This window comes from Callorhinus ursinus, unplaced genomic scaffold (assembly GCF_003265705.2).
Source record: "Callorhinus ursinus isolate GAN/ISIS: 27379988/994484 unplaced genomic scaffold, GSC_fseal_2.0 scaffold14, whole genome shotgun sequence".
Taxonomy (NCBI): domain Eukaryota; kingdom Metazoa; phylum Chordata; class Mammalia; order Carnivora; family Otariidae; genus Callorhinus; species Callorhinus ursinus.
In genome coordinates this window covers 34,448,493-34,475,785 of record NW_027397076.1, presented here as the reverse complement: position 1 = coordinate 34,475,785, position 27,293 = coordinate 34,448,493, and the positions used below count along the sequence as shown (strand labels likewise).

The following is a 27,293-nucleotide window of genomic DNA, read 5'->3' as shown; positions in this document are numbered from 1 at the left end:
GTCAGCAAGGGGCAGAGAGGGGAGTCAAAGCTGGAGCTGTCTGAGCTTAAAGGCTTTCCCACTGTAGCATGCTGTAGGAGGCTGACAGGATGCTAGCCAGAATCTGAGCCCAAAGGTTTGACACAACCTTTGAGTTGTGTCTTTGGGTTTCAAAAATACGAATGACGTCGAATCAGCTTCCCCTCGCTAGGCAGCATGAGCAGTGAGTAGAGCTTCCTTAGGGAGCTCTAATCTTGGCTAAGGGCTACAGAGAGAAAAACCACCTTTCGCTGTGCCTCCTGGGCTCCTTATAATCCCGTGTCTCTACAGCCATTGTGAAAATGGGCCCTAGCGGTGACGGAATTGTGCACCCTGGGCTTTATGGCAATCAGACATGGTCTTCTAAAATCAGTATGTGTTCAGACCTGAAACAGTGGGAGCATGTGAGAGGAACGGTGTCTGCAGGGTCACCACTTGTTAAAGCTTTATCCCAGGCGCTATGGCTTTATGGTTCACTTACAGGGATGTAGCTGGCATTGATGTAGTCTGAGCACGGGTCATCATCTACATTCGACAGCTTCACTCGAGAGGCATCATCTGGAAGGAAGTTGATTGAGAAAGATTTGTCACTGGGTCCTGGGAGGATTTTTCTATTGTTGATGGAATGCTTGGTAATTGACGTGCATTAGCTCTGACTGCCCCCCCCACCCCAAAACACCCCACAGGGAGATATTCTCATCTCCATTTTGCAGATGAGGTTCAGACAGGATAACCGGCTTGCCCAGGTCACACAGGTGGCCCATAAACACACAAAGAAGCCAAAAGCTCTCTGAGGCCCCCTCTGCGCTTTCCTTCATAACACGATACCATTTGCCCAATGGAGAGGTCAGCTCCCTTTCACAGCTGGAATGAATACAATCCAGAACAACCATCTTCCATTGCTTCACGGGATCAGGTCGGGAAAATAAAAATATACAACAATCGCTAACAGGGGACTTTAAGGAAACCCACACTGGCCTTTGCTATTAGGGAGAAGCAGTGGGACCATAGGAGGAAATGTCAACAGCATGAGAGGCGTCTCCTAACCAGAATTCAGAATTGCTACCCCATGGGAGGGAAGCTCAATAACATTCCTTTTAAAAGGCATTCAGAGCCTCTGCTCTTCCATACCCAACTATACCATATTTCTTCAGCCCCATTTTATTCCTGGAAAAGAGAAGTGGCTGGGGGAAGACAGTATTACAAATTTCAACACAAAACTCACAGGGCAATATATTGTTGTATCGATTTTTCCCTCTATTCTCTGGCAAGAGCGCAATGTCACATGATTGGTTTCGACCCACGTCTTTCAAATCCTATTAGGTCAAAAAGAAGTTGGCAAAGGGAGAATGTGAAATAGAATAAGGCAAATCATACAGTCCTCGAGATACATAACGATCTAAGAATATGTCACAATAGCTACTGTTTATGGAATGCCTCCTATTGGACATGCAGTAGCTCTGATCCCCACAAGAGCCTCAAAGGAGGCATCCTCACCTCCGTTTTACAGATGAGGCTCATACCGGATAACTCACTTGCCCCAGGTCACACAGGTGGTAAAGCTGGGAGTCGAATTCAAAGCCTGGGCACTTGTCACCACACCACCTTGTCTCCCAGTCAAGCAAAATGCCAGGTTAAATAACTGACAGAATTAGGTTTACATTTGAGGTTTGTTCATTCTTCCTTAACATCTTATCCAAGTAGTACTTCATTGGCTGTGCTATTCTGGAGATCAGACTGGCCTCTGAGACTAGGGGGGATATCCCACAGAGAATGGATCCTGCATGTCATCCTGACTCCTGAGCCCAATCAGCCCGTGACTCCACAGGAGAGGTTGGGAGGGAAATTCTGGTAGCGACTAGAACTGCTGAAGCATCCCTGAGTCTGAGTCGTACCTCGTATTCCTTGGACAGAAGGTAGTTGGAATCAGCCTGCAGCTTCATGAAGTGCCCTTCAAACTGATTTACTTTTATTGGGCTATAGTTAAAAATACAATAGAAAGAAGATTACTGATGAAAAGGGACACTGCCATACCCAGTCCGAGTTGTATTTCAAAAGCAGATAATACAGTAATGAGTTCTCGCTCTTACCAAGACGTTTTCCGGTTACTGTGAAGGACGCCAAAAGAAGAAAGACCTCGTTAGCAAATCTCACATAAGACAGTCAACTCATCTTTCAATACATTACGTGAAGGAAAATGTGGCGCTCACCCTTTCTGGCCCAGGTTCAAGTGGACAGATAATGGTCGGTCCCGGCGAATGCTCAGGCGGGCAGAGGGCCTTTCTCGACCATGGCTGCAACATAAGGGAGAGGATTTATAGTCTGGTTACGAAACTTGACTTAAACAAATTTTTCCATTTATGGTGAGGCTGTGCATGTCTGTGCAAATATGGATTTTTCAGTATTCATGTAGATTTACACTCAGCCAACGTCTCTTTGAGGGGAGGAAGAACATAAAGAAGAAATAGATTTTTCCCACTCAGAAACGGATCTCTGCAATAGCTGGAGATTTGTCTTCTGGTTTTTGGCTACAGGTCATAATCACTTCCCACACTCTCAATAAAACTTTCCTTAAAAAAAACCCCCCAGTAAACCTTAGATGCAAGACATGACTGCAAGAGGGAGGACAATGTGCCAAATAAATTCCCTAAGAGGAGGGGGCGTGGCTTTGGGGCCACATGCTATTTGGTTCTTTTTGGTCCCTTCTTAAATTAGCATGGCAAATATGACCATGAAATGGTGATGTCAACCATACTTTTCAGCATTTCTCAGAAAAGCACTTGGGTGCACAATTCACAGACATCTGTCTGTCTTCATGAGCAAAAGGAGTTGTTTCACATTCAAACGAAGCTACAGACAGCCCCTCAGTCATTTGGCGAGGGCAAAATTCATCAATGGTATGGAGCGGGGCTGAAAAAAGCCAGTCAGGGTTGGAGGGTTTGACTTGTTTTTCTTGAGAAACAAAGGTGATTTCACCTGGAGAAATGAAATCATCCCCCCTTCTTACTTTTCAGGCGAGAGGGCATTTTCAATCGCATCTTTCAAATTGGGAGCCCGATCGCTAAAGGAAACTTTGTGCTCACCTGGCTTTCTGTCTGCAGATGAATAAGGCAACCACAGCCACCAGCATGCCAATTAAGAACAGACCAGCACTCACACCTTCGATAACTCCAAATAAAGGCTCTGCAAGAATCCAGAAAGAAACAGCAAACCCAGGCAGGAAAATTAGTGCTAAAGACTCAGGAAGAGAGTTACTGAAACGTTATCTCCCTAGGAACGTTATTACAGAAAAATATGAACGATGCCCATGCTGCAGTATTTACTATCTGATGTTGAGAGCATGCAACCATGGAGACGGGGCATTGGCTACTACACTGTAACCACAGGTCCGTCCTTACACTTTGGAAGTTAATGGCGTTTGGCCTATAAAGGAATCTTAAGCTCACTGGAGCTTGTATGTAAGGTTTAGGACACTCGAGATAAAGGTCAGCAGTTTGCCACCAAGATAAAAATGCTATTTCATTTGTATGAAACAAGTATAATAGCATCGGGGACTTCGGCAAGTCCAGTGAATTATTGAGAGCTATTTTAATGAAATTTCATTTTTATTGTCTGGTATGATCCTACCTCTGGGAGTTTGTGAATAGGTAAGAGTGGCCTATTTTAAAAACAGCTTTATTGAAATATAATTCGCATACCATTCAATTCACCAATTTAAATTGTATCATTCAATGATTTTTGGCACAGAGTTTTAAAAATATGACCGCATTCAATTTTATAATATTGTCATCACCCCTCAAAAGAAACCCCATACCTCTTGGTAGTCATTCTCCATTCTTCCCCAGCCCCTGGCAACCACGAATCTACTTTGTCTTCATAGATTTGCCCATTCTGGGACCTTTCATATAAAACTGAGTCAGAAACATGTGGTCTTTGGTCATTGGCTTCTTTCACTCAGCGTAATGTTTTCAAAGTTCATCCATGTTGTAGCCTGTCTCAGTATTTCATTCTTTTTTTTATAGGTGAATAATATCTCCTTGTATGGAATAGATCACATACTGTGTATCCATTCATCCACTGATGGACATTTGTTATCTCTGTTTGGGGGTTCTTATAAATAACGCGGCTAAGAACGTCCGTGTATAAGTTTTTGTGTGGGCATATGTTTTCATTTCTCTTGGGTATAAAATTAGGAGTGCAGTTGCTGGTTTAGATAGATGGTAACTCTAGGTTTAACATTTTGAGGAACTGCAGAAATGTTTTCCCAAGCAGCTAAACCATTTTACATTCTCACAAGCAATGTAGGAGAGTTCCAATGTCTCCATATCTTTGCTAACACTCATCATAGTCTTTTGATCACAGCCATTCTAGGGTGTGTGAAGTGGTGTCTTACTGGTGGTTCCGATTTGCATTTCCCCTAATGACTAATGATGTTGAGCATCTTGTCATGTGCATATTGGCCATTTGTGTATCTTCTCCGGTGAAACATCTAGTCACATCCTTTGTTATTTGACTTTGTATTACTGAGTTGTAAGGTAACAGTTCTTTACGCATGTTGGACACACGACCTTTATCAGATATTAATTTGCAAACAATTTTCCCCATGCTGTGGGTTGTCTTTTCACTTGCTTCATGGTCTCCTTTGAAGCACAAATTTTGATCAAGTCCAATTTATCTGGCTTTTCCCCCCTTCTGTTACTTGTGTTATTGCTGTCATATCGAGGAAATCATTTCCTAGTCCAAGGTCACAGAGTTTCACTCCTACGTTTTCTTTTAAAAGTTGTATTGTTTTAGCTCTTACAGTTAGGTCTACGGAGTAGCCCATTGTTGAACTTGCACTTTAAGCCCTTGGATTTGTTTATTCAGTGTTGCTTTTCAAGACTCATTAAATCAACACAATCATTTTTCTTTTAATGTGATTAATATTCTTTTTTGGATATATGTTTACTACCTTCCTTTACTGAACTGCATGCAATTTTTGTTGTTTTCAAATAGGAAAGAATTGTGTTTACAATGCCCCTGCTTAACATTAAATTATAAGCAAACACATCTAAATTCTCTTAACTGTGTTCTGATCCCTTTTTGGTTTGAAAAGTGGGAGATTATCCCTATATTTGGCATAAATAGATGGGAGTGTTTGTGAGGCTGAGTCATCTTTTGTCATGCAGCATGAGAGACTGTTTTAGTTATGAAGAAGAACTTCCTGAGACCAAGCATTGTAGAACCCTGGCTCCAGGGGCAGGCTGGGACAGATGACGGTCTCAAGGAACAATGTGCTGAAACATGATGCTATTCTCAGCATGATGGGAATATTCTGAGGCAATGCAGTACAGAGGTTTAGGGCTCCAGCAGAAAATGCCCATATTCAGCTTTACTATCCTGGGCAAGTTACTTAAACCTCTTGGTGTCTCAGGTCTTCACCTTTAAAATGGGGGATGATAATAGTATCTACCTCAGAAGGTTGTAGTGAAGATTGGATAAACTATTTCATGTCTTCATGTGAAAGTATTTCCTTTAGTAAATATTACCTAGTGTTATTTTTCAGGCTTTCCCTCTAAAACACTAGGGAAGTTTCTTTCTTAAATGTATGTAAAGTCTTTTAACATTTTCTTATGGTGCAAAAGCAACATAAGGTAAGCAAAAGGAAAAAATATCACCTATAATCCCACTACTTTGAGATATTCACTGTTAATCCTTTTTTTAAGTAGGTTCCACACCCATCATGGGACTTGAGCTCATGACCCTGAGACCAAGAGTTGCATGTTCTACCGACTGAGATGGCCAGGCGCCCCTCGTTGTTAATACTTTGGTGTTTTTTTCTTCGAAGTATTAACCAAAGTTAATACTTTGGTCTTTTTTTTCTATGCATTTCTATGTTTGTGCATTCATATATTCCCACCTATGACTGAAAGCCTTTTGTACTTATATTATCGCCTATGCAAGCTCCTAATTTGAATGTTTTTCACTCATTATTTTTAAAAACTTCATTTTAAATGATAAAAAAAATCTGATACTTCTACCTTCTTTTCAAGATTAATGCCCATTCAGCCCATTCTCCTTTAGGTAGGAGCAATTTCTCTAATCCACATCATCCAGGATCCCATAAAGATTAAATTCCAAGTGAAAAATGCATGTTCCCCTCACCATTAGCCAAGTCACCAGATCTCTCCACTGGAGGCCCTTGTAAGTGACATGGCAGTTGGGAGACTACACGGGTAGATGGGGAGGCTACCTGCCTTACCTGACTCAGTGGTGATAGGCAAGGAGAAAAATGTGTCAGAATAGAGTGGTCTTGTGAATTCCTTCAGGTCCTCATCAAACAGCTGTGTAAAAGCTCGAATGCTGATTCTGAAAGGAAAACCGATTTATTTAAGTGCAAGTGGCTGACCACAGTAGAGCTGACCAGAAAATGTGTTCACGGAGCCACAGGGTGGGCACCTGGTCCATATGTATGCTAGGCAGGACATGAATTATGGAATCAGATAGACCCAGGTTGATTCACGCATTTATTCATTCATTCATCCAATATTTACTGAGCCCCTACTATGTGCCAGTCCCTGTTCTAGGATCTGGGGATACTGCAAGGGCCACAGCAAAGTCCCTGCCATCCAAGAGGTTACATTCTCTGGTATTAGAAGTCTGATAACATTTACACAAATTTAATACACCAGATGGTGATATGTAGCAGGAAAAAGAAAAAGAGCAGAGTAAGGGAAATGGATAGCAATGGCGATGGGTGTGGGGAACTGCCTTATTCAGCATGGTCAGTGGAGGGCTCCTGGATAAGAAATCAGAGGAAAGTGAGGGAGGCAGCCATGCTTGTGTTCCGGCAGAGGGGACCACAGTGGGAAAGCACTGAAAGGAAGGACCAGATGGGGCCCAGCCTGAAGAGGAGAAGGGAGGAATTCAGGATGGGCCTAAAGAGAACTGCTGAGGTGGCCGTCCACATATCCATGTGGGATGTTGGTGCCCAGAGATTAGCTGGCCCTAAATTCAATACACCAGCAAGAAGCAGCTATGAAAAGATAAATTTGTAACCTCAGCCTGGATGAAAAGTCTATTGTCCCTGTCCAAGAACCTTGGTCTCATATTCCCTGGGTGAGTCAGGCCAGTCTGGAGGGCTGCATTCGGTTTCTGGGGACATATCTTAGGAAGGGTTAGAGACCGTTCGAGGTGATTAAACAGGACGATGACGACAGGAAAGACTTAGTGGAACATGATGGTTGACTTCAGATTTAAGGAATTCTCACACAGAAGAGGAAACAGACATTATTTTTCTTCTTGAACATAGAGTGAAGCTCAATAGGCTGAAAGGTCACAGGGAGGTGTAGTTTGGGAATATAAAGTCGCTTTGCAACATCTAGAGTATGAGCTGTTGCATTAGGTTGAGCTCCCAGTCATTGAGGGTATTTAAGCAGAGGCTGAAGGAGAATCAGCTCTCAGAGAAGCTGTAGGAGAGCATCCCTGCACTAAGTTAAAGACTGCCTCAGGAAAAAAAAAAAAAAAAAGACTGGCTCAAGCCAGCTCTTGAGTTCTTTTTTCGATTGTAGGTTTGCTGAGACTATCAGGCTTGATTTATATGGGGAAACTTTCCCAGTGTTAATTTAAATCCTAAGAAAGTGAATGGAAGTCTCTTTTTCCTTTAAAAAAAAAAATCTAGATTTATTTAACCCAAAAGTTTCTGGGCATGCCCTGTAATAATGCTGAAATAGTATCAGGCCAGGGTGAATCGTTCTGCCCCTCTGCCCCTCCTTCCAACTCATGCCCATGTCCAAATGCCATCTTATAAAATGAGCAGGACAATATTGATCAACCACATCTATAATTTCCATCTCTAAAAGCTGCTTTCCTGTCAAAAGTTGTACTTCCAGGAATAACAGGCTGTTGATGGAAGCATCATGAGATGTCCCTGAAGGGTAACAAGCAGTCAGCTTGTGTTAAGTGGGAAGGTGAGGAGTTGGTGTGTGTTGCTAATGCATTGTACTTTTGGAAATTGAAATGAGTCTCTCTGGTGAAAAGAATTTCTTATATTGGTATAATGATTTATAAGTGTGGAAGAACTTTCACAAACATGGTTCTATTTGAGCATCTCCAATGTCTCCCATGTAACAAGGGACCTTATGATATTACTTCAGAGACTTGGAACCTGAAGTTTGGAGAGATTCCGTGTCTTGCTCAAGATCACAGAGAAAGCTGGTGTAAGAAAACCAAACTCTGTATTTTCTCAATCCTAGTCCAGATTTCTATTTCCTCTCAGCTTAGTTTTGGTTTAACAGCTCTGACTTCTGTGGGAGGGATGGTAAAAAGGGCCCAGGCTAGGAAGCAGAGGGTCTGAGGTCTAGCTAGCACTCTGTTCCTGATTAGATGAACGGCCCCTAAAGTTTTTTATGCCTTGGTTTCCTCATTTGTAAATTAAAGCCCTGGATACTACAACATTGACATGTTCTGTTCTGAAATTCTAGGTGCAAAACCCAAAATACAATATGGATGCCGATGAATAAGGACCTTTAAGGAACCCAGGAAGGAGATCATGACCTAGTAGAGGATTACCTTAAACTTAGTGGGATCAAGAGGAACCCTGCTCTTCAACCCTTTCCAAAAATGGACACCACCACCACTTCCCTAGCTCAGCATTTAGCACCACACACCCCCCACCCCGATCCTTTCCCAGATCTTCCAGATCCCCTATCTTCCTGGGCTTGTCTTCCCTGCTACCTCTTTTCATGCTCTCCCCACAGTTTGAAACTGAACTCTTTGCTCTTCTCTAAACAGTCTGTATATTTCCTCCTCTGCAAACAGCCTGTATATTTCCTCCTCTGCAAACAGCCTGTATATTTCCTCCTCTGCAAACAGCCTGTATATTTCCTCCTCTGCACTTGGACTCTCATTCTTCCCTCCACTGGGAATCTCCGTCTGTCCCTCTCTCCTTCCTTCCTTTTTAATGCTCAGCTAAAATGTTACCTCCTTCAAGAAGCCTTTTGAACCTTGATAGCATTTGTTTACCCTCATGTCCTTCAACATTTCTGCCTATATTTTACAGATGCCTTCTGTGTATATGTATCCGAATAAGATTATTTTAATAAACAGATGTATGATAGTAGTGATTTCAACTTTATACGTGTCCAGAATCAGATATCTATAGCACAAAGTTAGAGATCATGTGGTTCAATTTCCTTCATTTGGGGAAAATGAGGTCAAGAGAAGCTGCCTACCTGCTCATGGTCACATTGCTATTCTATTTAGAATAGAAACAAAACCAGATCAGCACTTTGCTAACCTCCAAACTGCCTCGCACCCATCACGATCTGCCCTTTCTCTTCCTATATGGAATGACGCCAATTATACACCCAGATAATAGGAACCCAGTAACAACTGGGAACACATTACATTCGTTGACAATATAAATTCGCAAAGCAGCTAAACCTAGCATTTCCCATTTTTTTTTCAATCCTATTTCTTTCCCCTGTATTCTCTCCTGTGTACCTATTCTCTCTCTGGAAAAAAAAAAAAAAAAGATGCCTGACAGCATCGAGGGTCACTGTGGCAATTGTCATCTTGAGAGAGGCAGAATTCTGACTGCACTAAGCTAGAGGTCAGTAGCCACACAGGCCACTGCTTAGCATGAGGTTCCCCCACCTACTTTGAAAGGCTAGGCCTCCTCTTACCAAGCATTATCTGCCCGGCATGCTTTTCACGGGACTGAACCAAATGTGGAGAAATATCAGTGAGCTGTGTTCTAGAAAGCAAGTCAGTATGGCCTGAGTTGACTAAGGTATAATAAGAATGTGTAACTGTTCATAGAGCATCTTGGCTCATTCCCTTATTTCTTCACAAATATTGAATGAGCACCTCTTGGGGGCCAGGTCCTTGTCATATTGTTTTGTCTCCTCTATTAGACTGCAAACTCTCATAGTCTAATGAAGAGGGCAGGTAACCCTCATCAGAGAGCTAAAAGATGTTGGTGAGTAGAGGACTGGAGGGATGGAGGGTCTGAGCGCTGCTGCGGAAACGGAGTGGGGGCCATCTGCCCAACGCGGCTTGATGGGTTGACAGGTGCCGGGGGCGGGGGGTGGGTAACGTGGGGCTCGATGAGGGCTGAGCTGGTTTTGGAGGTGTATGAAGGGATGTACCAGCCAGTCAAAGGAGGGGAGGGCACCCCAAATAGAGAGAAAAGAACGTGTGGAGGGTCAGAGGTATAAGAGAGGCATGTCACATTTAAAGGAAGTGAGGCGAGCAAAAGGCAGGGCGTACTTGCGGCAGATGGTGGGAGGCAAAGCGGGAGAGGCAGGCGGGACGCCGATGGCGGGGGCTTTCTGTGCCCTGCTCTGGAATCTTCACTTACTCCTGGAAGTGAATGGGGACCACTGGAAGACCTTCATCTAGAAGGGACATGACCAGTTTTGAGGGATCCTCTGCAGATGAGAGAAGAGAGGGTTTGGGAATTGAAATGCCATTTCCAAGGTCACACGGCTAAGGGGCCACGCCTGGACCCCATGCGGGCTCTCCCGGGCCTGGGCAGCTGCTAGGGATGGGAAGGCGGGCGCCCGGGAGTGGTGGGCTCGGGGCCCGACAGGAGCCATCTGCAGCTTCTCACTGCCCCTCTCTTAAACGGAGGAAGGAGTCATCTTCTCTCCCGGTCTTTCAGGAAGCAAACAAACAAAAAACAGCCTCCACTGACCAACTCACAAATCGAATTGAGCCTTTGGGAGATTTTTGCTCAAATTTCCTTGAGCCCATGTGACCCAGGAGCTGAGGCATTTCTTGATTCTTATAGAAACTGAAGGATTCCCTCATTCTGCTCTCTCTTACATTTTTCTCCTTTGCTCTGTCTGAGCTCTCCCCGCCTTCAGGCTGGCTCATAGGGTCTCTTCTTGAAGGAAATGTCACTAATAAGTTTGTGTGTGTTTCCTGTGGAGATGCCCACCTTGGCGGGGGTAGCAACAGCACTTTTGTGGTGAGCCCTGGGCAGAGGTATAGCTACAGAGCACCTGCAAAGTGAGCCCTCTGGGTTAGGAAAACTCTCAGCCTGCCTGTGTCAATTCTGCGGAGGGGCTGAGGATGCTCTCAGGTGTGATGCCATGTCATCGTCCCTTATGGAGCCTGCAGGAAAGTCTCTGCAGAGACTCAGCGGTGATATTGAAAATATATAAGAGTCAGTAAGCCCTGGGCACCGACTAAACAGAATAGACACTGGCCCACAGAGAACCTCATTGGCTGCCGTACCGACTGGATGTCAGCTCTGCCAACACCCAAGAGAGACAACACCTCCTCTGCAGAAGCACTGATCTCAGATGCCTACAGCTTATATCCAAGATGGCAGCCGAGATTCTCTTTCTCTTGAGGATTCTGCTGGGGATGCTGTGTACCTCTGCTTATACTTGCTTTCGGGGAGCACAGTGCAGACCAAGGGCACTGTCAATTCCAGTGGCAGGAAGGGTCTGCTGGCTTCAGTACTGCTTCCTGGGGCCAAATCAAATGGCTGCTCCTTCTCATCTGTCAGTCTAGCAGGAGGAAAGGGTACTCCCATACATGCAGGAGACTTTGCCTTTGAGAGTTCTGTCTGGACCAAAGAGCACTTTCATCTTTTTATGCCTTAGAAGATAAATAAATAAGTGTAATGTCAGCCCTCACTAGAAGTAGAAGATGAAACCCTATCTTTCTTGGGTCTCCCTAAACTTAATCTTTCTGTTTGGACATTTTCATAGTCATTAACATGGTAAATGAACTGTTTGAATTGTACTACAGAAGTTTGAGGAGAAAGAACCATCTATTAAGGTCCTTCAATTCTTCGTGTAATGAATTGGAGCTTTTGCACAACACCAAAGGCCTTCTTTACACATTACCTGCGAATGGAGGCAGGAACACAGCTTTTATAAACTACCCAGGAACATGCACAGCCCTGTGGTAATGCTGGGTAGTAATCTACAGGAGCTCAGATGCATCAGGCACCCAGACAGCTGAGCCCCCACTCCTGCAGCATGTCCCTTCTTGCAAAATGATGGTAATGCTTCTAACCTGTAGGCAGTGCGCGGCTTCAGCGGCCCGTCACAGAATTTTTGCTGGTTGGGATCGCATTTTCCACCCAGGCTCTCCATCTCTGCTCCCAGCTTAATGTTAAAACTCTTGGAGTTGCTGTCAGGACTTTCGGCACACTTGCTGGCAAAGTAATCGGTCTGATACATCCGGATGGAAGCATTGTGCCTGTATTCTAGGTAGGAGGGCAGAGGGTGTTGCTGTTCCGGCTTCAGCTCATCACTGCCTGCAGGGAGAAACCCACGGTGAGCCACTGACTTGCTCATGACTTCAATGACCTCAGGGATCTCTCCCTAGGCTTCTAAGTCTGCCTCCTCTCTCCCACCATCTCCAGTCGGGTCCAAAGGGCAGACACTTTGATCTTGAAGGATGTGGTGAAAGTCACCTAATGAAATTAGTTTCAATCCACTTCTTCTAAAGTAAAAATTAAAAATAGAGTGTGCGTGTATACAACATTTTATACACACGTACATGGGTTTATATACACACGCACATACCCATCATTTTTCTAGGAAATAAAATATGTGTGTTTGAGCGGTTAACTCATCGCATCAGACGATAAATGTGTTCCAGAACTCGAGAAAGTTGGACACTCCCCACTGTGAAAGTCAACCCACTCAATAAGCTCTCTGCCTTGCCAATGACCATTGTAGCTGAGCTAATAAGGAAATCCCGATGACCTAGGAAATAAGGAAGAGATAAGAGAAATCAAGTTCAAGGCCAGAGCCGTCACCCACAGGCACGCTCCACGTGCCACACCCAGTCTGACTGTGGCTCCGTGTACAGCTCTCTGTTATCTTGAGTACAGTTTAATCCTGGCTCGAATTTGGCCCCTCGTGCAGCACGCTTCCCAGAACCCCTCCCTGTCCACCCAGCCTGCTGTGTGTTTTGGCACTGCAAACTCGTTTTGATGTTGGCTGGAGGAAAGCATAAGTAGGAAGGTAAATATTATAGAGATAGGATATCATTTACAATGCACTTCAAGGGGTGGTATTGTAGGGGTTCACCACATCCTAGACTCTTTGTTTAATAAAATATGTTCAAAATGAGTGGGTCTTGGAAATATTACCTTGTTGGCAGTAACTGAAAAGGAATGTTGCCTTTAGGATGAACATATATGCTATGAATGACATTTATACGAGATGGATTGCTATCTTAGATCACCAGGGGAGCACAGCCCATCTCCACGAACATCAATAATTGAAATCCACAGGGCTGGAGAACACAAGGCTGCCTGCTGGAGTATGGCTTCCTTTTGGTTACTGCCTTACATTCATGTAGTAACCATTATCTTCACTGCATCTTCATTAAAGCTAAAAATCTCTGCACAGTTTGTTGATTTTGCTCTTAAATCCTTATCTGTAGATATAAGTCAATATATCTATTTATGAGATATAAGGAAATCTGGGATGCACCCCTGACCCTTGACATCATTTAATTAATTATGCATAATCAACTTCAGTACAATTAAATAAAATGTCAAAGCACATGGACCATTAGATACCCTGTGAGACTAAAATACTGTTTAGCCTAGGAACCCCTCCAGCATTTGTCAGGCTTAAAGTTTCTCACTGCCAACAAATGGGTTAAAACAGCCAGGGATGTGTAGCACCTTAAACAATTTCGGAAAATATAAGACACGTCAAATATATGCCACTGCAGACACACACACATCTGTTTTGGAGGAACAGGGCACAAGACCTCAGTGGAAAATACGACACTCCTGTAGATGGTTTCACAAATGCCAACCTAAGAAGCTCTAAAAAATCATACTTGAGGTTGTATGCAACGTTGTTATAACTCTTACCTAGTTATCTGCCTGGCCTGTAGGAATTAGGTAGACATGGAATAATTTGGTCGACTAGAAAATGAAATTTACTGTTGAAAATTCAGTAGAGAAAGGAAGAATGCCTTTTGGGATCATCTTTTCCCTCTTTTTAGCTCTTGAATGTTTTTTGTGAATCGGTGGGTGGTGTGGAAGCGCGTGCTTCCTTGAGGTGTTGGAGACTGGGGCGGGGAAGACACTGAAGCATCCAGCTGCTTGACGGCAGAACCAAAAAGTAGCCATCAGCACTGAATGAGCAGTGAAGGTTGTGCAAATCACTGCAGAATCAACGCTCTTCCAACAAGCCTGGCACGTCGCAAAGCCTCTCTACGTGATGGGTATTTATGCTATTGTTGCAGTTGCTATTGTTATTATTCACCCATTTCATAGTTAAATCCAGTGAATAACAGGCTTTACTGCTGAAAGAGCCTTTGAGCAGGTTTTTGTAACATCTCCCAGCATCCAGCGGAGATAGGGCAGAAGTCTATCAAAATTAAGTTTTCTACTCATCAAAACTTGTCACAGACAGAGCCGCCACGGCGACCTCTGATGAAGCAGAGAATCTGTGATCACTTACCCTCAGCCTCTCTCACAACCACCGTGAAGTATTTCACAGCTCCGTTGGTGTCGCTGAACCAGCTGCAGTTGAAAGTGAAGTTGATGGAAGATTTGCTAATTAGCACATCCTTTTTATTCACCCGAATATGTGGAGGTGGAGGAGGGGGCCCTGAAAAGGATGGAGAAGGAACTCAGGGGAGTCAGGACTCTGCTTTTCCATATAAACGACCATCAGTGACATGAAGGTCTCCACTCACCTACATCCAGATGTGCGTGTGCGTGTGTGCGTGTGTGTGCGCGCGCGCATGCGCGTCCGTGTTTGAAACGTGCAATCAAGACCTCCTCCTCCTCTCCTGGCAGGAAGTAGGCAGAGGAAGTGATTTGCCAGAGACACATTAAACATAATGAAAGAGGCAGCTCCTTAGCAGGATTTCCTTAAGCTGTAGCACCGAATTGCCTAGAAGCTCCCCGATAGCTCTAACTCTATCAGGCAAAGTGATGTATTGAAACACTTAACTCATTCAAGTACACGAAGATCATTTATTTCACTTGTTTGCTGCCGGGATGCCTCACCTACACATGAAGAAATGTTTCTGCATCCCGGAGGCTTTCAGGTTCTCTTTTGCAAGTGACCACGAGCCTCACTAACGAGGAGGTGAGCTGTGTGCCCACGCACACGGCGGTACCGGCTGCCGTAGAGCCGGGCTCGCTCGGTGTATTACCTCCAGAAACACTTACGGTCTATCATTGTGATAGTGCTGTCTTCCACCACCTCGCTGGTCATGCCGGCCGACTGCACCTTGATGGACACCAGGTACCTCTTATGGGGCACGAGCATCATGATGTTGAGGAGGGATTTCTCTTTCTCCAGCTTTCTGGAAAACTCAACTTCCTGAGTGTCCATTTTCCGACATTCGATGCTGTATCCGTCAAAGTCAGAGTCAGGAGGGATCCAAGAACAGGCGATGGCCGTGGAGTTCTGAGGCCGGCAGTGCAGGTTTTGAATCTTGTCCGGCTCTACGGGACAGAGAGGGACAGACAGGGCACAACTCTGGGAGACACACTTTTTTTTTTTCCTCAGCTCCTTTGGGCCCAGAGATCTACATCAGTAATTCTCAAGATTTATTTGGATTGCTTGTCAAGGAAAAAAAAATTCTTAGGGATTTCCTGAGGAATTGCTGCATCCCAGACCACACTTTGAGAACCATTATAAATTAAAATGCTGTCCCTTCAGAAAATCACCTGGTGCCAATGTGATCGGAAACACAAATACTAAATTTAGCGTGGGCACTAAAATTAAGGGGCAGAAGTCAGATGGAAGGTGGGGCTGAGCAGCCAGAAGGTTCAAAGGGCAGCTCGGCCTGTCTGAATTCAGATTCTGTTTACCAGGTGTGGCTTCTTGAGCAAGTTACCGTGTCTGCAGCCACATTTGTAAGGTGGGAAAATTAAGAGTACCTACTTCCTGTGGGGACTGTGATGGGTCAGTGAGTTGAACCAGGCACAGCCACCTAGAAAACCACGCCTGGCATAGTAATTGCTCAGTAAATGCTAGCTCTACGGGAAAATTAAGACCTGTCATTGCTTCCTTGTTACCCTCTAGGTCTTGGCTCTCCAGGCCCTCTCCCCCTCTTCCATTTTTTGCCTTCCCTGCTCACATGCCATCCTCCAGGCACCTAAACTGCTGACGGTTCCCTGTATACACCATGCTCTTCCACCCCCTGTGCTCGTGGTCAGTCAGTTTCTTCTGCCCGACAGAGCGCCTGGCCTAGTAGGGACTCAGTGAAGATCAGTCATGATCTCATGAGTGGGGGTGAGTGACTCCACAAGGAGTAAGAGATACAGTCTGACAGAAAAGCACCTAGCCGACCTGACCATGCAGGTTACTCACCAAACTCTAGGCCTCCCCAACCAGCGACGTGGTCTACATCTCTAATTACATCCGATGAAGACAGACTGTGTGATTTCCATAAGTAGTTTTTGAGTTTGAATTTTAGCGGCTGAGCCATTTAAAAAAGAAAGGTTCTCAGTTCCCCAATATGTTAAGTCAGAGGGGCTCTGGTCCTGTGTTTTAAGTGTGCCTTGGGGGTCACGGGTGCTATGCTGGGGTGACCTCCCTAAGACTTCTCTTCCCTTGCCCCTGTCCCTAGGAATTTCTGAGGAGCCTTCAGGCTCTTGAATAGAACTTGACAATCTGGGTCTAGAGCACTTTATTTCATTCCAGGAGTCAAAAGTCTTGATAAATACTTAATTTTAAAAGCCTGCCCATTGTTTCATCGACCACAGCAGAAAATACAATAACAATTTTCAGATAGCACTAATCAATGGCATCAAACCATCAGAAAGGCTCACAGAGCGCTGCATAAGATGGGGATAGATTTAAAAAAGTAAGGTTAGGGGCACCTGGGTGGCTCAGTCATTACGCTTCTGCCTTCGGCTCGGGTCGTGATCCCGGGGTCCTGGGATCGAACCCCGCATCGGGCTTCCTGCTCCACCTGCTTCTCCCTCTCCCACTCCCCCTGCTTGTGTTCCCTCTCTCGCTGTGTCTCTCTCTGTCAAATAAATAAATAAAATCTTAAAAAAAAAAAAAAGGGCTAAAGACGGTTAAGTTTGACCAAATAGGAGAAACCCCTTCCAATTCGCTGTTGGGTCTTTATCGTCCCTGCTGCAAATTTCATCCTTTTCTCTTTTCTCCCCCTGCCCTTCTTCCCCAAATTAAAATGTATGTTTGGGGGCGCCTGGGTGGCTCAGTCAGTTAAGCATCTGCCTTTGGCTCAGGTCATGGTCCCGGGGTCCTGGGATCGAGCCCCACATCGGGCTCCCTGCTCAGCGGGGAGCCTGCTTCTCCCTCTCCCTCTGCTGCTCCCCCTGCTTGTGCTCTCTCTCTCTCTCTCTCAAATAAATAAATAAAATCTTTAAAAACATAAAACGTATGTTTGTTCATAAACCTTGTAGACTGGACTGGCTACATAACTTTCAGGGTCCAGTGCCAAGTGAAAATGCAATGCCCTGCGTTCAAAACATTATTAAGATTTCAAGATGGTGACAACAGAATATTAAATGGAGTGTGGGGTCCCTCTAAGCACGGGGCCTGTGTGCCTGCACAGCTGGGAGCACGAGTACCCTCCCCCACCCCGGCTTGCAGAATAGATCATAGTGCTTTTCGAGGAACTATGCGGAGACCTAGTGATCCCTCACAGAGCGGCACCTGTTGCTCTGATTTGCCATACAACCCCCGTCTCCTGACACCTTCTCCTTCATCATAGGACTCTTTGTCCTCAACAATTGTGACTTTGAAACACTCGGCATCTTTGTGCCACTGAATGAATTTGTGTTTCATATCATGGTCTAAAATACTTAGCTAAGTCATAACAGTATAGAAAAGAATGATTTTGAGAAAAAAAAATCAACCTGAACATTTTTCAGGATAAGGGAATTGGACTTTGAGGCAAGCAGGACTTGTGTCTTTTCAAACATTAACTGCTTGTTCATCTTTCGAACTCCTTCAAACCAAACCACAGCTGGACCCCAAAGACACCTTCTCTGTTCAGCCTTAGAGCAAGTCTTTAGAAACACCCTGCCTGATTCATATTCATTCTGATAATTTGCTCAAAGAACAATATGGAAATTCACTTCAGCCTCTTTCCTCAGCTTTCCCCCCTCTCCATTCTGCCTCTCAAGCCCACATGTCTTCTAAGACCTCTGGTCATATCCCCATTCACTAAGAAATAAGTACCTGCTAAGTGCAAGGTGCTCTTGTAGGGACTATGAACAGTACGGAAGTGAATTAGGCACTAAACCTAACCTCTAGGAAGGGAGAGGAATCCGAAACGGCCATAATACAGGGTAGAAAGGAGAATGTACCAGAAGAAATGGAGAAAGAAGGTGCTGGGTGGAGTGCTAGACAACTTTCCAGAGCTACTGCTGGGTAGGCGTTAGCAAAGGATTCCTGGCAGAGATGACACCTCACCAAGATATTGGGAAAGGGGCATTTCAGGCAGAGAAAATTATGAACCCAGGCACCCAGAGTGGGGTGGGAAGGTGGAAGATCAGGAATTGCAAGTTGTTCATTGTGGCTGGAGCGTATGTGCGAGACATGGAATTGTGGAATGATTCTACATGAGAATTATAAACTCTGTTGTTTAACTCTCTGTTATCTTGGGTTTCCTGTTACCCACAACCAAACCCAATCCTATCTAATGCAATCCTCAAAGTTCCATCAGCCATTCTTCATAAAACACAACATTGCCAGTGGCTCTCCTTGTAGGCATTCCCCATTTGGTAGATACCTCTCTTAGATTCCAGCACCCAGGACAGAATCCAGAACTCCAGAAGCCATCTGATCAGCCCAGCCTCTACTGAGTTCTTAAATTGAGCACCTGTGTCACATAGCCCACAATAAGCCACCAAAAACCCATCCTGAGCTTGCTGTAAATGAAAGTTCTTAGTTCTTTCTCGCCTATTTCTCTTGACACTCAACTATTTGATTTCAAACTGCTCTCTGGATACAAGGCGGAGTGCTAGTTATAATTACTGTAACATTAATGTTTGCTGAATAGGTGAAACAACTGCCTGCTTAAATTTCTAATTCTCAACTATATATTTCATCAATAACCACTAACTATCTGATCTGATCTTAGAAACTACACATACTGGTATTATTGAAAAAATAAATATTTGGATTGATGTTCCTATACTGAAAACTTTTGTTTCTTTGAGGTTTGTTCTATCTATCCCAAAATGCCCTTGGGAAGAAACTGATATATATTTCATTGTTGAAGTATTTTTTATCTTTAGGATTTATAGCCATGTGTCCTAACTGATCCCTCTGCTTCTAGTTTGCCCCTTTCAGTCTCTACTCCACACTGTACCCAGAGTGACTTCTTACAGTGCAAATCTGATTATGATATCTTGGCTGAAAATCCCTCAGTGACTCCAATTGCTTGAGGATGAAGTTAAAGTCACTACCATGGTTCTCAAGACATTTTATGACCTGATTCTCCTAATCCTCACCTTTTATGCTCTGGTCAACTAAACTCCTTTCTGTTCCTCTGTCCTGCCTGGTCTTGGAATATTTTATTCTCTACCTAGAATATTCTCCACTTCTTTCCTCATATCTACCTGGTGAATCTTAACCTTTCCTTAAATTTTGATTTGGAGGCTGCTGCTTCTAGGAAGCTCTCTTGTATTGGGTCAGATGCCCCTACCATGAGTTTCTATAGAGCCAAATACTTCCTTCCTCACACTTCCCACTGAACCGAAAGCTCCATGAGGACAGAGATAATTTTATTGTCCACTGTTGTTAATGTTGAAGGAATGAACAAGTCTATATTGATTTCTGCCTAAATTCACATCTAACCAATCCCAAGTAAAAATGTGGATTTAAACCAAGCCTCACTGGAATAAGAAGTCGCAACACATACTTCCCGCCCCCCTCCATCTGAGAACTAAGAGTAGCAAAACATGTCATACTTGTCCTCACGGATCCAAATATTGGTCGGCTATAGGTTTTCCAGGAGTCACCACTGACAGTCTTGACACTAAATTGATAGGATCTCCCTGGACGAAGACCATATATGATGCGTCCTTCTGATTTCCTGTTGCTGTAGGGGTTGAAGACCGTGATTGCATCTCTGGGGGACCACTGCAGCTCAAAGTCATCATAGTCTGTCCAGTCTGGTGGCCCCTTCCAGGTGATGGCCAAGGATGTGTTTGTAACATCAGCAAATGACATAAGACTGGGAGGAGTTGGGGCTATATGTAGGAGAACATGAAAAAAATCACATAAACACATCTGTGCCGTAACATATGCAGACAAGAGAGCTGAGTGACGTCAGACATGCTTTAATGTACTTTGAAGGAAGAGATCATATGAAAATCTAATAACAGAAGCTTCTATCTATAGTGTTTACTATGTGTCAGGTACTGTCCTCAAATGTTTTATGCATATTTTCTTTAATTTTCATAACCAGAGTTTCCTTACCAGGGTTCTGTGGAGCAGGAGTGGACCCCAAATGGGTTACATGTGTGTGAAGATCTTGGTTCCATTAGATTTTGAGGTGTGAAGGCTATAGTCCACAGACAATTATGTCCAGATAGCCCTGTTCATTGACCCCAGGGTGGCATACAGACTAACATCTGCATATGCCCAGGAAATTAAATATTTGGGAAGCATTGCCCATAGCAACACAATGATGATGTATACGATTATCCCTATTTTACAGATAAGAAAACTGAGACTTAGAGATGCTCAAAGACCTTCCTAGCTTCACATGGGTAAGTCGCAGAGCTAAGCTAAGGACCTAGATCTTTTTCCTAGATCTTTCATGGTATGTTTGTGGATAAGGTCTGTTTCCTTTATCCACGGTAACATAATGCCTTCCCAAGTTCAGGGGCTAGTACGTGGCACACCATTACTGATTTCCTTTCTTCCTATTAGAACCATATCTTGCATGTGGTCCCACCAATACTAGCCTTTGGCAACTGGGTTTCTTACCTGTTCTGCTCTCCCCCGTGAGCTTGTTGCTGAGGTCCCCACTGTGAGTTACCACACACAGCGTGTACTTCCTTCCAGGAACGAGGCCATGGAAACGCCATTCAGTCAGGTCCTTGTCTCTCCAGTTCTCCTTCTTTGTGCCATTGGGGTTGTAGAGAATCAGCTCATAAAAGTCAAAGTCCCCGGAGGCTGGACTCCAGCTGAACCAGAGACTGTCTGTCATGTTCCGGTTGGATCCTCTGAGGTTACTCACGGAAGCTGGGACTTAAACACAGTGAAAACCTTTACTAAGACCAAGAATTAGAAACAAAGGCATTTGGCCTACAGGTGAGAATACGTGTGATGTTGGGCATATAGGTGAGTAGTCCCCCGTTGTAGAGTTAGATGTGGCCCGTATTTCAGGGCCTGGGTTTAGGGGCGTGTGGTCTAGAGATGTGGTACAAATTAAAATAAAGCAAACCACCATGGGGGCTTGCTGGGTGGCTCAGTCAGTGGTTAAGCGTCTGCCTTCGGCTCAGGTCATGGGATTGAGCCACGTCGGGCTCCCTGCTCAGCGGGAGTCTGCTTCTCCTTCTGCCTCTCACCCTGGCTTGTACTCTCTCTCTCGCTCACTCTCTCTCTCTCTCAGATAAATAATAAAAATCTTAAAAAAAAAAAAAAAAATGCACCCTAGGTGACAACTTCCGTATGCTTGCCACATGTAGTCTGGTGAGCATCTAAAATGATCTTCAGAAATGATTTATTAAAACTGGTCCCCTTCCAGGCTGGCCCATCTCACTGACCAGGCCCCTCACCCCTTCACCCCCCTGCCCCGGTCTCTCTGCTCCCCACCCCCCTGACCCCTGCCCTCTCATAGGCTCTCAGTTCCCTCAGCTCTTTCCTACCCACATTTATATCAGTCGAGCCTCACTTGGGAAGAGAGTGTTAACAGTCACGGCTACCCCTGTGTAACTTAGTCACACTGGCACCTGTCCCGTGGGTACGTAAGCTTCGTTATTCTCTGGAGAGTGAAGACTGTTGTCTCTTGATGGAGGAACTTTAAACATTAATGAGCAGAGAAGGGAAGATAGGCAGAGGGCAGATCGCCCTGGAAGTGGTAACACTGAGGCAATTCTACTCAGGGTCTAGGCGGATCTGGATCTGTTGCTTATTTTCATTCCCTTCCCCAAAATGCACTGAGATCTTCTGTTGGGCACCTGGGATGCAGGGCTCCCCTCACCTGCAGGGCTCAGCTGAAATGCTTTCTCTGTCTAAAGTAGTATCTTGTCCTGTCAAGTCTCTCCGTCACAGCATGTTGTTTCTTCCTTTCATAGATTCGAAGGTGTCTCCAAGTCCTCTCCCCTAAAAATCTGCTGTCTGCCCCCTCCCCCTGCCCCACCCTGCGCTAATGTGAGCTCAACGGGTCAGGGGCCTCATCGGCACTGTTCACAGTCAGAGTCCAGCAGTGAGCCCCGTGTCCCGCCTACAAAGCTCTGAAAAACTATTGTCAAATGAGAAAAGAAAAATAACTGAATAGAAAAATGAGATAATGAACTCAAAGTACGGAAAAAGAGTCAATTCCGTTTCTCATTGGCAGCCCAGAGAGATGTCTCTCTCTCTGTCTCTCATTTTCCTGTAGTGCTTTGTGTTCAGTTCATGCTGTGCTGTGTTTCTGTGGCTCAGCACCCACGGCCTGGTCCTTCGCGCAGCAGCCCTTCTCGGGGCCTGCCCTCCCCTCCACGCACACCTTGTAGGAACCCGCGGGGCACGGCTTGAATGGAGCCACAGTGGGTTACAACCCTCTTGTGGCAGTCTGCTGGCACAAAGAGGAGCCAGACTCATTTTTCCACCAAACCCTATGATGTCCACGAGTGGGAGCAGAAGCTGGTGCAAAAGCTATTCTGGTACAGAATCAAAGGCCTGATTTAGGGTCAAAAAGCCTGAAGGTCACAAGGTTCATACAGAGCTAGATCGTATATAGAATAGGAAACGAAGGACACATCACAGAAAAGCCAGTGAATACTGAGACAATTTCCCCGCTCTACACTCCTGCTTGGGTCTGGGCCTTACCTGTTCTACCGAATATGAAAGACTCATTAGACAGCTCCCCACTGTGAGTTACGATCACCATTTTGTACATTCGGCCTTGTAGCAAGTTCTGGAAAGAGAAGCTCTGGACTTGTGGGTCAACCTGAGCTCTCTCCTGAAGCGTTCGATCTGGGTTGTACAGAAAGATGTTGTACCCGTTGAGCTCCCCTTCTGAGGTGGTCCAGCTGAAGGACAGGTGTCTGGTGGAGTTCTCCGTGATCCTCAGGTTGGTGACAGCTGCCGGGACTGGAAAAGTCAAGCGAGAGAGTGAGACTGAGTTTCGGCATGCCCCCCTGACACAGCCCAGGCCCGAGGCCCACAGGGACACACTCCATAGCAGCTCAAAACACATGGTCTCTGCCTTCAGAAAATATCGACTTCATGGAGACCCCAAAGCAGAGAAGACTGAATTTTGTACATGACTGATGCTGAAACTGTTAATGAAAAAAACCAAAACCAAAACCAAAAAAACTCCTCCAAAACCCACAAGAGAACAAAGAAAACCAGGAATGGGAAATTATCTTCAAAGATGTTTTTTGGGTATGAAATAAATGTTAATCTGACCTGTGTGACTAATTGTTTTCTTAACACTAAGAGCTAGATCAGAGATCAAAAAACTATCTCTGAGTGCCATCTGAAAGCTAAGGAATGGCCCATGGAGGTGAGGGCAGCAGGGAGGGAAGAGAAGGGGGAAAGAAAGAGAAAGCAGGCAGAAGGGAGAGATTCGATTCAGGGATCAAGGAAAGAGAAGGAAGAGAAAAAGCCAAAGCCATTTTTTTTTTTTTTAAAGATTGACCTTGGGATTCGATGACCTTCTTGGCCTTCAGGGGCACCTGTTGTCAAAGTGATCAGGAACCCCCAGAAATGACCTGCTGCCAAACTGTTTGCACGGGTGCTGTCAATGCCCCAAAAGTCTTGGGCTACCAGTGGGAACAGACTAGGACACCTGCCTTTGTCTCTCCTGGGTTCTCCTCCCTCCACTCCAAACGGTTCCTCTTCTACTTTCTCCCTCTCCTCGCGCCAGGTCCTTACAAGTTGACATTTCCCATCATTCTATCCTTTGTTCCTTTCATACTCCGTAACACAAGCTGAGCACCCAATCTCATTCACTTTATGGATTGCGATGGTCTGAATGTTTACATCCCTCTGCACCCCCAAATTCATATGTTGAAACCTAACCCCCAAGGGGATGGTATTAGGGGATGTGGCCACTGGGAGGTGATTAGGTCATGAGGGTGGGGCCCACCTGAATGGGAGTAGTGCCCTTATATCTGAGACCCCAGAGAGCTCTCTCGTCCTTCTACCATGTGAGGACACAGCAAGAAGATGCCATCTATGAACCAGAAAATGGGCCCTCACCAGACCCTGAATCTGCTGGTGCCTTGATCTTGGCCTTCCAGCCTCCAGACCTGTGAGAAATACATGTTTGTTACTTAAACCACCCCGTGTATGGTATTATTTCTTACAGCAGCCTAAACAGACTAAGACATGGATTTAACTAGAATTTTTGTCCAAATATTTATCTCCAGCTCACTCTTCTGAGCTTGGGGCATATTTTCAATTACCTACGATCATCTCTCCCTGCAAGTCACTCAGACATCTCAAACACAGTACGGAACTGAACCCTGTCCATTTCTCCTTGACACGGCCTCCTCCTGCTTCTCTTACCTCAGTTAACGGCATCATCTTCTGCTAGATGCCCAGGTAGCAACTCCGGAATCTTCTGTTCTTCCTTCTGTACTCTACTCAGACACCAAGTGCCAGCTTATCTAATGAAGAAATGTTTCTTGACTATATCTACTATTCTTCATCAGGGTCCCCGTGGCAGTTTAGCTTTTGACCCTTATCATTTCTATAACTGCAATCATCTTATGACCCCAACTACCTTTCTGACCACATCCCCCCTCTCTGTTCTCACTCTGCTCCAGCTATACTGGTCTCTTTACCGGTCCAACAGGCCAGACACGCTCCTGCTTCAGAGTCTCTGCCTTGCTGTTTGCTCTGCTTGGGGATACTCTTCCCCCAAATACCTGCATAACCCTTTTTCTCCTTTCTTTCAGATGTCTACTCAGATATCACCTTTCGACAAAACCTCTGAGGACTGTACTATCCAAAATTGTAAGCCTCTAACACTGGCTACTCCACTTTCCTGATCTAATTTTCTCTTTGGTATTCACCACCATCTAACCTACTACACTCCTTATTTATTGTGTTTGTTGCCTTTCTTCCCTACTAGAATATGAGCTTCATGACCATCAGGCTTTGTTTTACTTACTTCTGGTATCCAGCATTTAGAAAGGTGCCTAGCACACAGTAGGTGCTCAGTGACAAATGACTTAATGAGTGAGTCTCTTCTCCATTCAATCTCTCCCCCGTGGCTTCTGATTAATCTTTTTAAGGTACAAATTTTTATGACGAAACACTCTTTCTCTGGCTGAAAACCCTGTGTGGTCTCCTCACGGCTTACAAGATGAAAAACAAACTCCCAAGGAAGGCGTGCTAGGTACTCTCTAACCTGGCCCCAATCTGCATCTCCAGCCTCACCTCTCCTTGGCGCCCCCCATACTTCATCCACCCACAGCTTCTCACTGGTCCTCTCACATCTTCCCATCTTGGCACAGGACAATCTGTCTGCACCGGGTGTCCTTCTATCTTCTCTCCACGTGCAGAATTGTTTCATCCTTCAGGATAGTACTGAAAGATGAGTTTTATGAAGACCTCCCAATTCCACTTGACCTCGGCGCTCCTCTTGATGTTGGACATTCCTTTCTTCTATACAGTCCTTCTCACAATGTACTGCCATCCTTTGTCTATGTGTCTGTCTCCACCACAGTCAGCCAGCTTTTCCAGGACAAAGCATGCCTAGTTCATCTTTATGTCTCTGTCAGCATCACCCCCCCACCCCTTTCAGACCTAGCTCCTTAATGAGGAAGTCATCAATTTGACCAGTGTTGTTGTCTGAATAATGACCCCCAGAGACGTCCATGTCCTAATCCCCAGAACCTGGGAATATGTTACCTTACACGGCAAAGGGGACCTTATAGATGTGATTAGGTTAAGTATCTCCAGGCAGGGAGCTTAGGCTAGATTGTCCGGGTGGTGACCAATGTAATCACGAGAGTCCTGAAAAGATGGAAGAGGGAGGCAGTAGAGAGAGAGATATGGCGACATACACAGAGGTTGGAACGATGCTATTGCTGGAAGGCGGCATGGGCCAAGGAATGCAAGTGGCCTCTGGAGGCTGGAAAGGGCAAGGAGAGGATCTCCTGCTAAAGTCTCTAGGAGAAACACAGTCCTGCTGATACCTGATGCCTTGATTTTAGCCCCATAGGACCCACTTTCAGTTTCTGACCTCCAGAACTGTAAGATAATAAACTGGTGTTGTTTGAAGTCGCTAAGTTGGTGGTAATTTATCACACAGCAGCAGTAGATTTTAACAGTATATCTAACTTGGAGTAGGGTAGTCTGAAGCCCGTATTAAGAGGCTGACTGATGTGGAAGTGGTAAATCACAGTGAATGTCCCTACTGTGTCAAGAAACAGCTGTCATCCCCAGTGTGGCTTCATCCCTCTGACCCTGAGGCTCTGAAGGAATAGCACCCAAGGGGGGATCTGGGGTGAAGCAATGAGCTGTGCAGATTACCTGTGCGGCCTTCAGTCTGGGCTTCCTTGCTGAAGAGCCCTCCGCTGACAGTTAGGATCTGTATCTTATATTTCTTTCCTGGCGTTAGGTCTTCAAATTTGTGCTGCTTGGTGGCGGCTGGCTCTGATGTGTTACTCAGAAGGATCCCCTTGTCGTTTAGAAGCAGGATCTCGTACCTTTCTGCCACGCCAACAGCTTTTTGCCAACTTACCATTAAGGAATGACTGCTGTATGCATTGTCGGCAATTATTCCCTGGACCGATGCTGGGACTGCAAAGGAAGAAGAGAAGTGAGTGCTGTCCGGCTCCCTCACTTAGGGTAAACCAACTGAGAAAGCAGGTGAAAAAACTTGAAATCAACTGCAGAGAGAAGAGGATGCCACCACTCCCCTCGTGTTGCATAAATACTTCCCACGTGCCCTTAGGAGAGAGCATTTCGTGGCCTGGATTATCTGTACTTTGACTCTCCATTTTTTTTCTCTGAAGTTAGACAGGATCTTGAAGTCAAACAAGTAGAAAAATTAGTGAAAGTGACACTAATAAATATGCAAAGTGATTCATATGTATGTATCTAGAAAGTGGAAGATACTGAACAAATTTACATTCAGTGGATATAGTTTGGATGGTTGAATTATGTTTAGACTTTCATTCCCAAGAG

The 27,293-nt window shown here is 45.0% G+C and overlaps 1 protein-coding gene across 4 annotated transcripts in view; it reads right to left on the bottom strand.

Annotated features, from left to right (window-relative positions):
* PTPRB (protein tyrosine phosphatase receptor type B) overlaps window positions 1-27,293 on the bottom strand; it is a 113,303-nt gene that overhangs the window by 17,724 nt on the left and 68,286 nt on the right. For all 4 annotated transcript variants that reach the window (XM_073900661.1, XM_073900660.1, XM_025882866.2 and 1 more), the window contains 14 exons: window positions 26,637-26,906; window positions 22,977-23,240; window positions 20,928-21,191; window positions 19,904-20,185; window positions 15,173-15,451; window positions 14,454-14,603; window positions 12,034-12,277; window positions 6,260-6,366; window positions 3,102-3,201; window positions 2,229-2,312; window positions 2,109-2,126; window positions 1,914-1,995; window positions 1,244-1,334; window positions 500-576 (listed from right to left, as the gene is read on the bottom strand). In XM_073900661.1, the coding sequence (XP_073756762.1) occupies window positions 500-576; window positions 1,244-1,334; window positions 1,914-1,995; window positions 2,109-2,126; window positions 2,229-2,312; window positions 3,102-3,201; window positions 6,260-6,366; window positions 12,034-12,277; window positions 14,454-14,603; window positions 15,173-15,451; window positions 19,904-20,185; window positions 20,928-21,191; window positions 22,977-23,240; window positions 26,637-26,906 (2,312 nt within the window). The remainder of the gene's footprint in view (window positions 1-499; window positions 577-1,243; window positions 1,335-1,913; window positions 1,996-2,108; window positions 2,127-2,228; window positions 2,313-3,101; window positions 3,202-6,259; window positions 6,367-12,033; window positions 12,278-14,453; window positions 14,604-15,172; window positions 15,452-19,903; window positions 20,186-20,927; window positions 21,192-22,976; window positions 23,241-26,636; window positions 26,907-27,293) is intronic.